A 15,359-nucleotide genomic window follows, 5' to 3' on the forward strand; every position below is an offset into this window, starting at 1 on the left:
TGCTTACAGTTTATTGTTCTGCACTTATGCAACAAACGAACCCAGGTTGTGTATAAGTTGTTTAAGTATAACGATAAGGCACGAAACACAAGTTTAGCACATTTTCGAACAATAGCTCGGATAGTTAAACATTTTTTATTTACATTATGTTAATGATTTTTGCGAATGTGTGGACATACGATATTTTGGCGCGCCTCCAAATAGACTGTTTACTCAGTTTTTTTTACGAGTTCTCGACAGTTCCATTCATTTATTCGTAACGCAGAGTAGTTAATTTGGAAACATTTCATCTTAAAAGTTTTATGCTTAGATGTTGAAACAATGGTTAAAGGAAAGTTTGCCTTGGCGCGCTGCAGGATATAGGGCGATTGCGAGCGATGCCGCCGGTTGTACCAATGCAATAATTTACTGAATACAACCAAGAGCTATGAGTCATATCTCTCTTCCTAGAGCTCTTGAATCGTCTGAAGTCATTAAATAATTATATACACCTAGTTATGTATATAGCAGTGATAGCCGAGTGGTTTAAGTTGGCACCTCCCACGCAAGTGGTTGCAGGTTCGAATCCGAGGCAACACACCAATGACTTTTCGAAGTTATGTGTGTATTAGAAATAATTATCACTTGCTCTAACGGTGAAGGAAAACATCGTGAGGAAACCTTGCATGCCTAAAATTTGTTTAATACATTTATTGAGGGCATGCAAAGTCCCCAACCCGCACTTGGCCAGCGTGGTGGACTCAAGGCCTAACCCCTCCCCCTCGTTTGGGAGGAGACCCTTGCCCTGCAGTGGGACAGATATGGGTTATTAAAAAAAAAAAAAAAAAAGTTATGTATACTTTGTTAATGGATTAACGAAGTGTCTATTCAATAAATTAAGTTAATCATTTAAATTTCCGAAAAAATATGAGGGAGGTTGAGATCCGAACAATTAACGTGATTACAATATTTCAGCTTACCATATTAAGAAAATAATCATATTCCTTAAAAAAAATATATAAACGTTCATTAAGACCTGGATTTTTACCGTTAAACAGTAGTCTGAAAATGTTGTCATATGCCATAGACACTGTCTAGATTATCAACAAATGCGCGAATGAAAAAATGGGAAATATTGCAATGATTTTTTGAGGAAAATACTTCTACATTAAAGGAAAAAGTTATAACATCAAGGAAAATAAGTAGTTTCAGAAAAATCTAATAAATCACAATTAAAAGGCATCACGAATGATTGACTTCTGATAACTCGCAATTACCGGTTCTAAGAATTCCTTGCCCTTGTTGGAAAACACGAAAAGCCCATAAAGTATATATGAAAAACAAATCCTGATAAATTGGAGGGACGTTACAGTAATCAAAGTTAATTTGCCGCCGCAACACTCTCCGTCAAAGTAATTTTATTCACCTTCAATCTAATCGGCTCAACAAAAACTGCCACCCAACAGATTTAATCTATTTTTACAGCATCCGCCGCAGAAAATCGGCGTGTTTTTATACCGATCAATATCTCTGTCAACTTTTTGTGATAAGTACTAAAATTACTAAAAACTAACTTCAGTTACACATAATTTATTTACAATTCAGGAATAATGTTATATTACTGACATATAACATTTCAGTTTACAAGGATAAGAAAAGAGAGATTGCGTATAGTAGATAGCTAATAGTGACTCATTTGTGTTACACTGCATAGAAATTGGACATTACCATTTTAATAGCGATAAGAAAGAAATAGTGTGATTGTTGAATGTTCACAGACGTTTATAATTGCACTACTCTAATAGCCCACTGGCCCAAAATCGTGTGAATATTTCGCACGTTTTGACTAGAATATCTATTTATTTTTTACAAATTGCGGTACAACGCATCCTTAAAAGGAGGACATCATAATTCAAGTGAAAGTGAGGCCCCATTTATGGGTACCCGAGACGCGTGCAGAAGACTAAATCCATTATGCTTATGACGCCATTGATATTCTCAACGGACACTGAAAGCGGAGTGCCCGTGGCCATTATAAGATAAGTTGTCGCGTAACCACAACACTTTAGTGCAAAGTTTCCCGACTCCACTTCTAAGATAATATACTACTCGCGCTTGTTACGAGAAAGTAGCCAGAAACACATTTTGTTTTACAATTTTTAGTATACAAAGTTGCTTGAGGGGACGGCGTTTTGAGTGACTCCACGCGGCTCCAGTCAAAATAATGTGCTATTTGAAAACGTGTAAGAATGTATGCATAATATGTCGGTGTGCTCGGAAGCACGTTCACTATTTAGTTCCACAGAAATTAAAACTGAGTATAGTTGGTAGTGCTTACTGAGTAGTTGGAGCTGTGTGCACGCTCGATGCAGTAAAAGGCTTACAGTCAGTGGAGCTTGCGATCACAGCGAAGGTTAAGGCGGCGTGCCGTTTCCGGGTCGAAAGGTCAACGGCTCGACACACGCCTTCCATCAGATTTAAGTCACTGAAACACGTCAACGATCGGTTTCACTACGTATATATTAAGTTAATACAAAAGATATGTCGTTCCGTATTCCTATTTTCATACACATGTACATATGTATTCTTACTAAAGTTATGAATTGAAATACTCAATGAATACACATGAGTTGTTTCATGAGACATTCATAATAATTTAAAACGATTGTGTGTTAACGGCGCTTAATTATATTTTGTTTCAACTATACAGCTGTGCTAACTGTGCTTACAGTAGAATCATGAGGTTTGTTAGTATTGAAAGCCACGTAGGAAACAACGATTATATGGTATCGATGTATGGGTGTCGTTTCGTTGCGACACGACGCAAATGTAGAAGGTCACAAGCTGAATAAACACCATCATACAAAAGTTCTACTAGAAAGGTTTTTAATTTATCATCTTTTGTTAATACTAGAAACATACACAACGCCTTGAAGGCGAATCATTTATATTCGAAATATTTATAGGTACCTCTAGTCAATATAAGTGCTTTCGGTAGTTAGGTAAAGAACCTTCGTGTATGAGGAAATTAACGTAAAGATGATGAAACACTCAAGCAGTGAGTGCTACGTAGTGCATACCTGTACACTCTTCAATAAGCAATAATAGTTATCAATTGCTCTGATTCAACATAAACCGGCTAAAGATAAGATTAGGTACAACCCACAGAAGCTCAGAAGCGTCTAGACTGAACATATATCTTATACCAATCTTAAAATCTGTTGTAAAAAACATTTTCCAGAATTCTTTATCTATATCACTTAATTGTTTGAGTGTTGATCATAAAGATTGTATTCTGGTAATTAGGTAAATTATATTGGTTGAAGAACTCGTGATTGTTGCGACCTTTATGCTACTTACACTGTACTAATGGAACAAAAAAAGTCTTATCTTCTTATTCGATACAACGCAATAATCTACTTCCGAGTAATACATAACTCCGGATCATGATTAGGGGACAGGAGACTGCAAAACAACAAAATCCATAATAAAAACAAATACAATATACGCAGCTGTTACCACATCTGATGCGCAAATTGACATTGTTTATCAAGATAAGGGCAACAATAGCAGAAACATTTTCCCAACTATCTAGCCAAGTACACAAGTACATAAATCCAGATTACGGTGATAGGGATCAAGCTTTTACAACGTGCACAATAATGGAGTCACGGAGGATGCGCAAGAGCACCGCTATATTTTCACGGCGCGTGCGCTTGCGCCGACCGCGAACAATCCCTTGCGACCGACCGACCCCGCACAAATTGCCCTATGCCATTGTACGGAACAAGATGCCGTGTCAGACGCCATTTTATATCATCTCTTTTTACGAAACTGCGTGCAATGCATGACGAAATATTAATATGCCCATTCCTTTGTTTCAGGTAAGCATCGTAACTCAATTGCCTCACGATCAGCAAGGTGGATTATTGACAATATCATGTTATAATTCAATATCTTATTATTAAATCAAAGTATCGGTAAGTGACAGAATATCCGATCTGTGAGAATTGTCAATAATATTTCTATGGAAAGCGTCATAATCGTCGAAAGTTCTAGTAGAGGGCGGTACAAAATAGCTTCATCAATTTTAGAACCACGTGGATCAACCACAAATTACGCATATCATGTTAGTACTACGCTATCAAACATTACAACAGTTACCTAACTTGTCGCAATGGCGACATTAAAAATCCATTTCCCGCGTCGATTCACGCGAGAAAATAACCAACTGTAACTGTGTTATTTCATATTTATTCGTAGATGTCAATTTTGGAACAGTGTCGATATGTCCGAACGAGTTAGATATGTTTAATTTATATCAATATAAGTTTGGCTAAATGTCATGAATCCTAAATTTGCATAAATCACAGCGAACTGTCAATAACTTCCGTGTGCGTGTGCGCATTAAAATTGATTTAACAATTACACAATCGCACACATAAACAATCATGATCCTTATTGAGTATACATCCGCCCACACATGCAGGATACAGAACATAATACCGTAAAACTGCTCAAGTAACAATAATCTCTGTCGTTTGCTTATCTGTCTAAGCGGATCAACAAATGCTAGCAGACGAACTACGTCAGCAATTGCAGGATGTATGTTTAAGAAGAAAAAAACAGCAAGGATAATATCAATATGTCGTGCACATTATTTTATTCCAACTGCTTAAACAAACGACTAAGCTCTATTTTCGTACTGAAATTGCTCCCATTTTAGTTCAAAGGGGCAAAGTTTTGAACTCTTGAACTTCTGATCGCTTGTGAATTTTTCATTGCCAGTCAATGTCCGTTAAGTTCCGTCTTCTACAATCGTACATGACGATAATGTTACAATCATATGAATGGATTAATACCAAGCATGTGATTGAACATAATGACTGCTTAGTAGTCACACGTCGAGTTAAAGAGGTAGGACAAAAAATACTCCCACAGTATATTTGTCTACAATTCGCAAGACTTCGACTGACCCAATGTTCGTCACTTTCATTTTTTAAATCACAATGGATGTTACATCATAATAATAAATGAATCTCTCTATTTTCGAGACATTATGTATACAAAACACGCAAATTTCTTTGAGAAAATGACAGATAAATAATTGACGGCAATAAATAAGCACAGTTTCTTTCTTAAAAGTAACCAAAAAATATAATATATACTCACGCATACGAATGTTTAGAAAGTCAGAAAGCTAGAATTATGAATAGACGAACCGTAGATATTTAATAGTAATTCAAATATACTATTAAGGTAATTTTATATTTAAAATGACTGCATAATTATTTACGAAGGTTGCAGAGGACACAACTACAATAAATTAAATTCTGTTTTATTCGAGACTTGATAAAGTTTTCAAATGACCATTGACGGGGTGCCCCAAAATCGGGCACAACGGTCATAGCCCCGAGGGGACGGAGGGGCTACCCCTAGATATACATACAATTACAGCTATAATAAACTTGTACAAAAGGTTATCGATACCACCGCGATATTGTAACGATCTGAAGTGTCAAGAGTTTTCCATTATCAACAGCGACTCCTAAATTTATTGGTTTTGTTTGCATGTTACCGCGGAGGTATCTCGAAAAACAATCTCCAATATAACTTATTTATAAATAGACTCATACCGCAAAATATTTTATATGTTATCACTGCTATATTTCGCATGGTAATATGAAAGATTAAGTTTACAATGTGCATTCAAGATTACTTCCATCGTATGAGGTTTATTTGACGTCAAGGCATCATAAGTATGGGTAAATAACATTAAATGCCGTGCTTAAGTCTTAGATATTATTATTATTTTGTATAATAACAGGTTATGTAAGTGTGTAACTTATAATTGAATATTTATGTCAGTAGATATGCTAAGGGATAACTTACGTAATGTTGTTAGTACATAATAATATTTACACTTTATACACAAACATTATTAACATTATCTCATAAGTTATCGTTCAGAAATATAACTTGACTTATCAAATAATAGAAAATATCCTTGAGAATAGATTTAATATTTTTTTTATGGCTTTTACTTTAGGAAACGTTAAAAATATAAAATGCTTAAAACGTTGTGTATTCAAGGTGACGACTAACAATCACAAACGTGTTCAATTCGGATAACTTATTTGAAACGCGTCTATCCATTCGCTTCGGTTAAAATCACAGACTAACTATAATATTCTACGATTTGGTATTAAATTCTATTGATATATTTGGACGATTCTAGAGTAAGGTAAGAAGAAATAATACAATCTGAACCTCCTGTCTTTTATGTTTAACGCTAACAAGCTAATAGACAAATAATGATAATCCTTCTCAGATCACTTAAATAATTTCATGGATAGGATATTTATCTAAGTCAATAAATCTTCAAAACTCGAATTCTTTGGGAAGACACTAAATGGAACATTAAAGGCACTCTAGGTAGAGTCTCAGCTTTTATTGGTATTTTCCAGTTCCACGTTCCATTTACGACAGAACAATAAAAACCTATTGAGATTAAGGTCTTTCATGATTGTTCTCGTTTGTTTCATAAAGAATATCCTTGTGTGGCAAAAGCCTAGTACCTGCATATTAGTTCAGTGATATAATATAACTACGCACACGATTGACGTATCAAGTTAACTAACCGTTAGTTTGATATACCGGTAGTGCGTAATGAATATGAATAAAAAACAAAGGCAATAAATAATATAATTTTATTTTGTGGCCTTCAAATAAACAGGGATTGAAAATGTATACTTTCTGAAAATAGCTTAAACGTAGAAGTTCTGTTCGTCATAAAAAAATGACAAAGCTTCTCAATAGGATTACAAATTGTTCCACAGAACTTCACACGATTCTCTACTACTATGGACTGTCGACAACCAGCTAGCTATCGAGAAATTTTGTATAAAAATCTGATCAGCGCCTCTAACGCGTGCCGAACAAACTATTTTGGCAGTACATTTCAAATATCTAACTGTCTACAGTACCGACTGTAGAGAATCGCATATTGTACTATTTATATTATTTTACGTTTCGTATTCTTTCTTTCCTCCTTACAAACATAAACAAACAATGTTAGAAAAATTGCCTTTCAAAAAACGCATACAGTGTACTAGTTAGCGCAGTAGCGAGTGACCGCAGTATTCATGCTGTACATAATTAGCTGGCTGCGACCACACGTCGCCAGTAACGTGATACTGTGGCGTTAAGCCAGGCTACGAGCCTTGTCAACACCACCGGTGTACCACACGACACCAACTGTGTTAGCTAGTTCGGCTACAATGTTTTTTCATTGTTTGTATTTTCACGTACGATCGTTATCGTGACGGTTTTCAGAACTGACTCGCGTGAAAGCTGAAATTGTATTCATTACGATCATGATATATAATTTTGTATTTCTTTTTTTGGATTCGGATTTTTTAGGATTAAATGGTCTGTGATTTAGCGATAATAATAAATCAATAGTTAGATAACATCAACAGTTCAACACTGGTTTAACATACTTCAAAAGTAAGATTCCTATACTGGTGTGGTATAAACACGAACCTATAGAGGACTCTACTATACTCACTAAATTACCATACCCATCGTCGAATGTATGTCAGAGTGATTCGAATACTCTTGATAATCCTTTTTCCTCAGACCTAGATAGAGTTCATTCATTTTCGTAGGCGTTAAGGAATAATAGTTACGGACTATAATAATCAATCACATCCTTGACCGTTAAATTGGTGGCGCGTGTTGTTGACCTGATCCTTAATTTATCGCTACGATGTATAAACCTTGACGAGAAATATATAGAGTTCAAAGTACTTACCAGAGAAGTTCAGCGACTCTTGAACTCAATACGCCAGGGAAACAAATAGTTTATTAGACGAAATAAATATTCTGTTAGAATTTATTTGTTTGTTACTCAATAAAGATAAAAAGATTAGTTATTTTTTTTGACACAAATTATCGTACACTAGAAACAAACAACTGAAAGCCATACAAAATATTTATCCTGTGCTGAATGTGATTGCGTGCCTACATGTTTTACAGGGCTATCAAATATTCATTGTCAGTTTGGGGGTATTATTTTTAGTGTTACATTTTCACGGTTTGATTTCAGTTTCATAAATCATAACAACGCTGCTCTATATTTATTAATAAGTCGAAGCGACATATTATAGTCGTATTTATCACCGGCTTTGGCATATAATCAGGAAATAAACTGACAAACTTTGATTTATAGACATACATAATGATAGAGACCGACGGACGTAATTAGTTGTGTACCAAATTATTTTTTAAATCCTTCCTCATTCTGGCGTAAACAACTTAAAATCTCGCGTTAAAGTTTATTTCTTAGTTGATTGTTGATTGTTGTGAAGAAATTGCAATGTTTGAAGGTTATCGAAATAAAACAAAGAAAACATGGCGATATTTCAAGAATTGTTATTGGTTTGTTGAGCCAAAAACGTGGTAACTAACTATCTGTGTTCGTGTTCAGTAGGTTGTTTTAAAATAGTCGACTTTTTTCGTATTGGTTCAGTGAACTTTGCGGTCACTGTCGACCGCGGACCTGGTTTCCAGAATAAAATGTACCATTGCTTCTCAAATCATTTTTTACGACACAAATCATCGACTGTCAGTTAAACCATTGCGTGTTTTAGTACGCGCTATTAATCTTTTTTTTTTGTTGTCGACTAGAAACTCAATCAGATTTTTTTTAATTATGAGCTCGTATTTTAATGGTTTTTGGATAATCAATGATCTCCACGTAGTAAAATGCTAGGTTGTCTTGACAATTAACGATTACACATACGACGACACAAAAATAAAACAAATAAAATATGAGTACGTAAATATTCACTGAAATAACATGTTTGTTAGTTCAACGGTCAGTCAACATCGAGAAAGATCTTATGATACCGGTACATGGTTTGAAGGACATTGAAGGAATAAAAATTCTTACAATATTAATGATTGACCTTTATAAACAGGTCTCAAACACGGATCATTGGCCACTATAAATACGTATTGCAATTATTCAAGTGACATAAATACATAATAATATGAACATCTTAAACTTCCTCTACAAACGGCCATTTTTAAACCTGAATATTTGTCATCGGTGTCTGGTCTACGAACTCCTACGGGGCCTTTTCATCAATAACTCTAGTATAAGTAGGTAAGCCTATTGACCCGTTCCAGTTCCAAACCATATAATTGAGTGTGTACTAATGGAAAAATTCAATCAATCAATTTTCCATATATGTATTTGTCATTTACTATATTGATTCTCCTGTGTAAACAAGTTCCTTTTTAGTGCCACTTGTTTGTCACTCAACAATTATAAAGCACTCGTTATATAACACACAATCGATAATAATACTACAAATAGCTACCTTGATATAAGCAACTAGAATCAATGTCATATGTCGTAGACAAGCAATTTGCAAAGTATATCATGTTACTTCGATGACCAGGCGTTTTGCGAAGCAATCGCGGTCGATAACTAAGTTGTCGGCTACACCGTGGGAATGATAAAATTCACATTGAAACTACATAATCAATATCCTTTTTTGTTCGAACTTTTTGCGAGAGTACGTGGCCACAGGACGTCTCCGACGTAGTTTCGGATTGCAATAAAAAGTTAAGATTCATTTAATTTTGTATGACTCAAAGAGTATGACTCAATGCTCAATTTTAATCGGCAAGAGATTGTTAGAGGAAAATGCACAATTTGTCTGACACATTATATAATAGTATTTACGTAGGTTAACTTACCTTATTGTTTACAAATCGTTTTTTACTTTTATACAGATAATTTTGTGATTGGATGATTGGAACTATTAAATTGCCACGTATTTTCCCTTAAGCACTACAAGCGGGTAAATTAATACGTAAGTTATAAAAAAATATCCTGTCCTTTGTGATTTCAAAAACCTTTCAATTATTTGCCCGTGCATTTAAACACTGATAAGATAAGTTGGTAAGGACTGACAATGATTTATGCATGGCTAGGATAACATACTAATGCCACTGGTGATAGCAAAAAATACGAAATAACTTTGCGCCATAGGCAATGACATAAACGTCCGTGACTTTTCTGTAATTAAAAAATAACAATAGTAGGAATAACAATACTCGGCTAGTGTCACTAGTGTGTAGGTTTTAATCCGTTTAAGGAATCTTATGGGTTTAACGAAACGGTCGCCACCACGCCGCGCTGAAGCCCTACCTCGTAGCGGGTGGGCGAAAAGACCGCTTACAAGTATTACCGGGCTGCAGTAGCCTGATCACTGCTTTAAATCTGCCGGTCATTATCATAATCGGAAAGCCATCTAAAGGTAAAACCTCATCGTAACAGGGTTATCCTCACGTTGACATTGTCATGCATATAGAGGAAGTGTACATTACCGCGGCTGCCGTAAATAGCTAGACTTTCGACCTTTAATCAGTCAAGATTTCAATAGGCCATCTTCGAAAATATTTCAATGCCAAGATTTCTTTGAGAATGTTATGATCTGTTATCAATGATCTGCTCTCGTCTGGCATAACCGATAAGATACTGTTTTGCTACGTTTGAGTAATTCTTTGTCCCAAGTTCAGTAATATTGATAAATTGAGATGAGCGTCATCTTCGTACCTGAGTAAACCATTTAGTATCGTTTTTTATTGAAATCACCAGTGATGTCATAATATATTCCAAAATTGTGAACCGTTTTACGAAATTTTTCCTTACAATGGCAAATCCAATGGCGTTTTCTTTTTATCATATGGATGTCTTGGCTTACGATAATGGACGATCGAGACCTCAATCAGTATGTGAGTAAATCTTTAGATTATATTATTTATTAATTGTCGATCAGTGTAATATACCGGAATAACACCAATTAAGTTTATACTTTGATCTCGCTCGGGTCTTCAACGTACGAGTAAATATATGTATGTGCCTCAATGTTTGAAATTATTAAGATACCCAATTGTTTTCTTTAATAAATAAGTACTTATCACAGCTATCACGGATCGTGTGTTTATAATTTTTTGCTATTTTTACCGGAATCGAAACTTAAATCATCATTGCAATACCTACCTGTTTGATACTAATTAGCGATATCGATAAATGACAATAAAGTTTTTTATACTTATTAAGACAATAAAGACAGAAAATGATTGTTCTTGTAGGTACTTGAATACGGCAAGGTTTCAACAACTGAACACGCAATCAAACTAAATCATTACTAATTTTATTCCTTGCGTTCAAGAACTGCACAGAATTAGCTAATAGACTTCCTTTATATCAAACGTAAGTACTCAGTAACTAGGTGCTTACTATGAATTAACACATATTTTTACTTCTAGGAGTCGTAATTAATGTTCAAAACTTTAATAATGAATGAAACCGACTTTAATTACATTAAAATTATCTTCGAGCTAATCTTTGATGTAATTACCCTGACACTAATTAAAACTAAGGTTGCATTGCGTACCTAACAGATGTATACCTGAAAAATGAATGAAATATCAAATGAATAGAGCGCCAGATCATTAATGATATTTACAAACTTTCACCTTTCACAAGCATATCATAAGCAATAAACAATAGCTGGTTTAGGAAGCTTAGTTACAGGATCGTTTAGCATATTAGAAAACATCGTTCGTGATCTAAAAATAACGATGAAAGTTCTATGTGGCACACAAAAGAAATTATTCTTGTAAGAACTTTTCGTAACTTGGTGAAAATCGTTATCCACCAAAAAGATGACAAAATTCAATTCAAATGCAGTCTGTAAAGCCACTTTACAAACTTTCTATTTGTCAATAAGAGAGCAAAGTTGTACAACACGCTCGTATCCATGCCCGACGAGCGCCCAATTCGTTCAATGAAGTCCTCAATATAGCCCATATAAATTAATGACTGTGTGTGTACGTGTGTCACATCTCTATTATGATGCGATGGAAGTACGAGTGTACGTATTCGGTGCGTTGGGTGCAGGGTACGCGTGACCAAGCCGCGGCCGCCCGGCGCCGCTCGACCGCACGTCGCGAACTTGACCCACATCTCCCGAGAGACCATTGTCTTCGCGGATAACCTCCGCCATCGCACCTCACTCGCTGCGAAATTATTTCTCGTAATATATTCCTCATCGTTGCCTCGGGAAAACAATTGTTCACTGACCTTTCCAATCACGGATCTTCGCAACCCACATTTTGTGTGAAGAACAATCCACCTTCGTGTCATCTAATTATGAACTTTCCCAACTTTCGTTTTGATCACCGGTTTGTGAATATAGAATCCCGTTATTACGCCGTGTCATTGTCCCAGTAAACTACATGACATGACACTTTCCATGTTTTGATAAAACAGCTACGAGCTTCCGGAACTGCCCATTTCCGATGACCGACAAAAAACGTCGCCAAAATCACACAATAGTCACAATACTAACTTTCGTTTTAAACTGCGAAGGTTTATTTATAGATCAAGAACGCAAATACATTTTTCATAGTCATGAATTTCAAAAATCTATTCTATACTCTTCATTTTTGGCACTTAAGTTATTCGATTCTTGATTATAGTGTTCTATACTAACTTATTTGTATGTTTCCTTCCAGGCATGTCTCTGGACGAAGGCAGACAGTCACAGAGGCCGTACAGGTACGGCATGGTGCTGCTGTGCGCCGGCGCACTGATCAACTGGTTGGGCCTAGCTGAAGACTACGCGGAGCCCGTACGCTATGTGGGAGTCGCGTGCATCGTCGCTGGAGCCCTGCTTATATGCGCAGCCATGTGCTGCTGGCTGCAGTCACCCGCCAGGCAGCCTCAAACAGACCGGGCCTCGCCAGATACTCACCAAGTGAGTATTTATAAAATACCCACCTTATTATCGTATCTGTCTTAATCTTAGTTAGGTTTTAAAGTTTAGACCATGTACATAGACATACTCGTAGATATGCGTCGAGACATTTAATAGACAACGATTAATATTATGGGCATAGAATTTTGTGCTAGTCCAACCGGTTCTCTAATGCAACTTTTCTGAGAATTGATTTAACCTGTATCTTATCTTATTTCAGATCGACGATCCAATACACGTAATATCGATGCCCGACGAAGAGACAATGCAGCAAAAGCCTCCAGACTACGACACGGTGGCGGGGGCGCCGCCGACATACGACGATGCTATCAAGCTCAACCCGGCGCGCCTGCTGCCGGCCAGCAGCAGCGCGCGGCACGAGGTGCACCACGCGGGGCACGGCGCCATGCTCGCGGGCCACGCGCCCGTCATCCCCGGCCAGCCCGACGACGCGCCGCCCAGCCCGCTCACGCCCATCGCGGCCGTCCACCGGTCGCAGGTGCCCAAGACCCCTCCGCCGCCGTACAACCCGACGCACGCCATCAGATGAAAGCCCGGCCGGACCACTTTGTTACTTTAAATCGACTGCTGTTTCATGTGATGAGACTCGTATATAGTGATTAGTCCACATTGTTGACATCGCAACGATGATTCGGTATTATATTTATATTGTACGTACATATCCTAACATGAAACTATTGTTTTTATTTAAATAGGTTGTCGTATGAAGCGTTGAGTACTTATGTGATAATAGGGAAGTTATGATTAGTTACTTATTTCCTGCTCTGTACATAATTATAAAATATTGTAAAATAAAATACGTTTAAAATATGTACCTATAGTTAGGTAGATAAGAAAAACTCTTCCAATAATTATTATTTTATAAATTGTGTTCCAGACAGAGCACCTCTGTGGTTCCAAATAATTGTAAAGTAGAATTTATAAGTGATCGATCGCCAGGTAGCCAGTAGGTCATACAGTCGACGACAGACATACATATCCGTTTATATTTATGTATATTAACCTGTACACCCCATAGTAGTGTCCTACGTCACAGTGCCATTTATACGGAATCCTCCGAATGTTTTCAAGCTGTGTAAACACTGAACACCGAACACTGAACATCACTGAGTGCATCAGTGATACCGCACAGTAGCGGTACGTCACAGCTGTTTCCTTAGATATAATTTTGCTCACGAGCCTGTAGGAACAAGGCACCAATATCACTGATAGATATTAAAGAGAATTGTACACAAATACACACATTATGTATGTAACTTATGACTTTGACGAGTATATTATCACCTGCTCAGTTTTAGAACTTCTAGACCCGTGTGAATAAGTAGGTTTGATGTTTGAAAATCACTGTTAGCTTGTCGTTGTGTTAATATGACCGTCGTTAGTATCATCGTTTTAGTTTAACTGTCGCAATTTAACAATGTAGAAGTATTTATAGTTTCCTATTCCGATTTGTCTATTCTAGTCTTCAAATTAACGCATATTTACTTAAATATTCCGTTAGAACATTCAGTCATGCATAATAATTTGTAATTTGTACATATTCTGATTGCACAACTTGAAGATCTCGAACAGTGTAACTCACTCATGTAACGTGATTAGTCAAAATTGGAATAAGGAGGAACATGCAGAAACGAGTGTGAGTGAGCATGTGCTAGTCAACGTGCTTCATTCAAAACATCTACACAATGTTGTTGGATTCCAAAAGGCGTGTTAATTGCAGTTGATTTGAAGTTGATAATGCAGTCAAAATATCACGATAACGTTCATTGTATCAAGTAGACGACTAAATCGAAACCATCATTGCCTTTAGGTATTCAGATTCACTAACGAGTTGATAGTCGATTAGGAGTAGAATTTATAAGACTCGAGAACCTTCACCATTATGGATCTCGTGGCCTAACGTTTAGAAATATATTATTGTATAAAAGCAATAAACATTAAAATCATTAATGACCGTCATAGTCAGCCGAGGGCTTTCGAATGATAAGAAATGGGACCAATTCCGTACATTTTATTACTTAAATCGTGTGCTTATACTAATTGATTCAAATAGCGCGTGCCTGCAAGTCTTTATGAGGATTTTACAATGCTGAAGTTGTGCATTTATTATTTGTACATTGTACAAAGGTCGGATGTTAAGAGTGTATATAGAAAACGAAAAAAATAAATGTTGTTGAGAGCAAGTTTGGTTTTATTTTCAATAATTTGAATGATTATTTTCCTTTCCTAATGCGAATACCTTCCTAAGTCAGTACCTAAGTAGGTACCTACATAAATCAATGAAATGCTAGCTCGTTTATGGTATGGCTAAATACTGTTATCTGAAAAAGGCAGCAGACCAAGCACTGAAACTGGAAAACTTATTTTCTGGTTATCTTAATGTCAAAAGAAATACATTCATTTAACTTATTTTAGTAATGCGCAAATTAAACCTTGTCTCACAAGCAAGATACCGAAGAATAAAACTAAATAATCAGAGAGATTTCTGCTAGGCCCTGCACCATAACAATGGCATAC

The 15,359-nt window shown here is 36.3% G+C and overlaps 1 protein-coding gene across 5 annotated transcripts in view; it reads left to right on the top strand.

Moving 5' to 3' along the window:
- The window catches only part of LOC142978036 (uncharacterized), a 57,124-nt gene extending 42,099 nt beyond the window's left edge, over positions 1-15,025 (top strand). For all 5 annotated transcript variants that reach the window (XM_076122259.1, XM_076122257.1, XM_076122258.1 and 2 more), the window contains 2 exons: positions 12,580-12,821; positions 13,042-15,025. In XM_076122259.1, the coding sequence (XP_075978374.1) occupies positions 12,580-12,821; positions 13,042-13,371 (572 nt within the window). In that variant the 3' untranslated portion in view covers positions 13,372-15,025. The remainder of the gene's footprint in view (positions 1-12,579; positions 12,822-13,041) is intronic.
- The last annotated feature ends 334 nt before the right edge of the window (positions 15,026-15,359 follow it).

The sequence above is a fragment of the Anticarsia gemmatalis genome, chromosome 13 (assembly GCF_050436995.1).
Source record: "Anticarsia gemmatalis isolate Benzon Research Colony breed Stoneville strain chromosome 13, ilAntGemm2 primary, whole genome shotgun sequence".
Lineage (NCBI taxonomy): Eukaryota > Metazoa > Arthropoda > Insecta > Lepidoptera > Erebidae > Anticarsia > Anticarsia gemmatalis.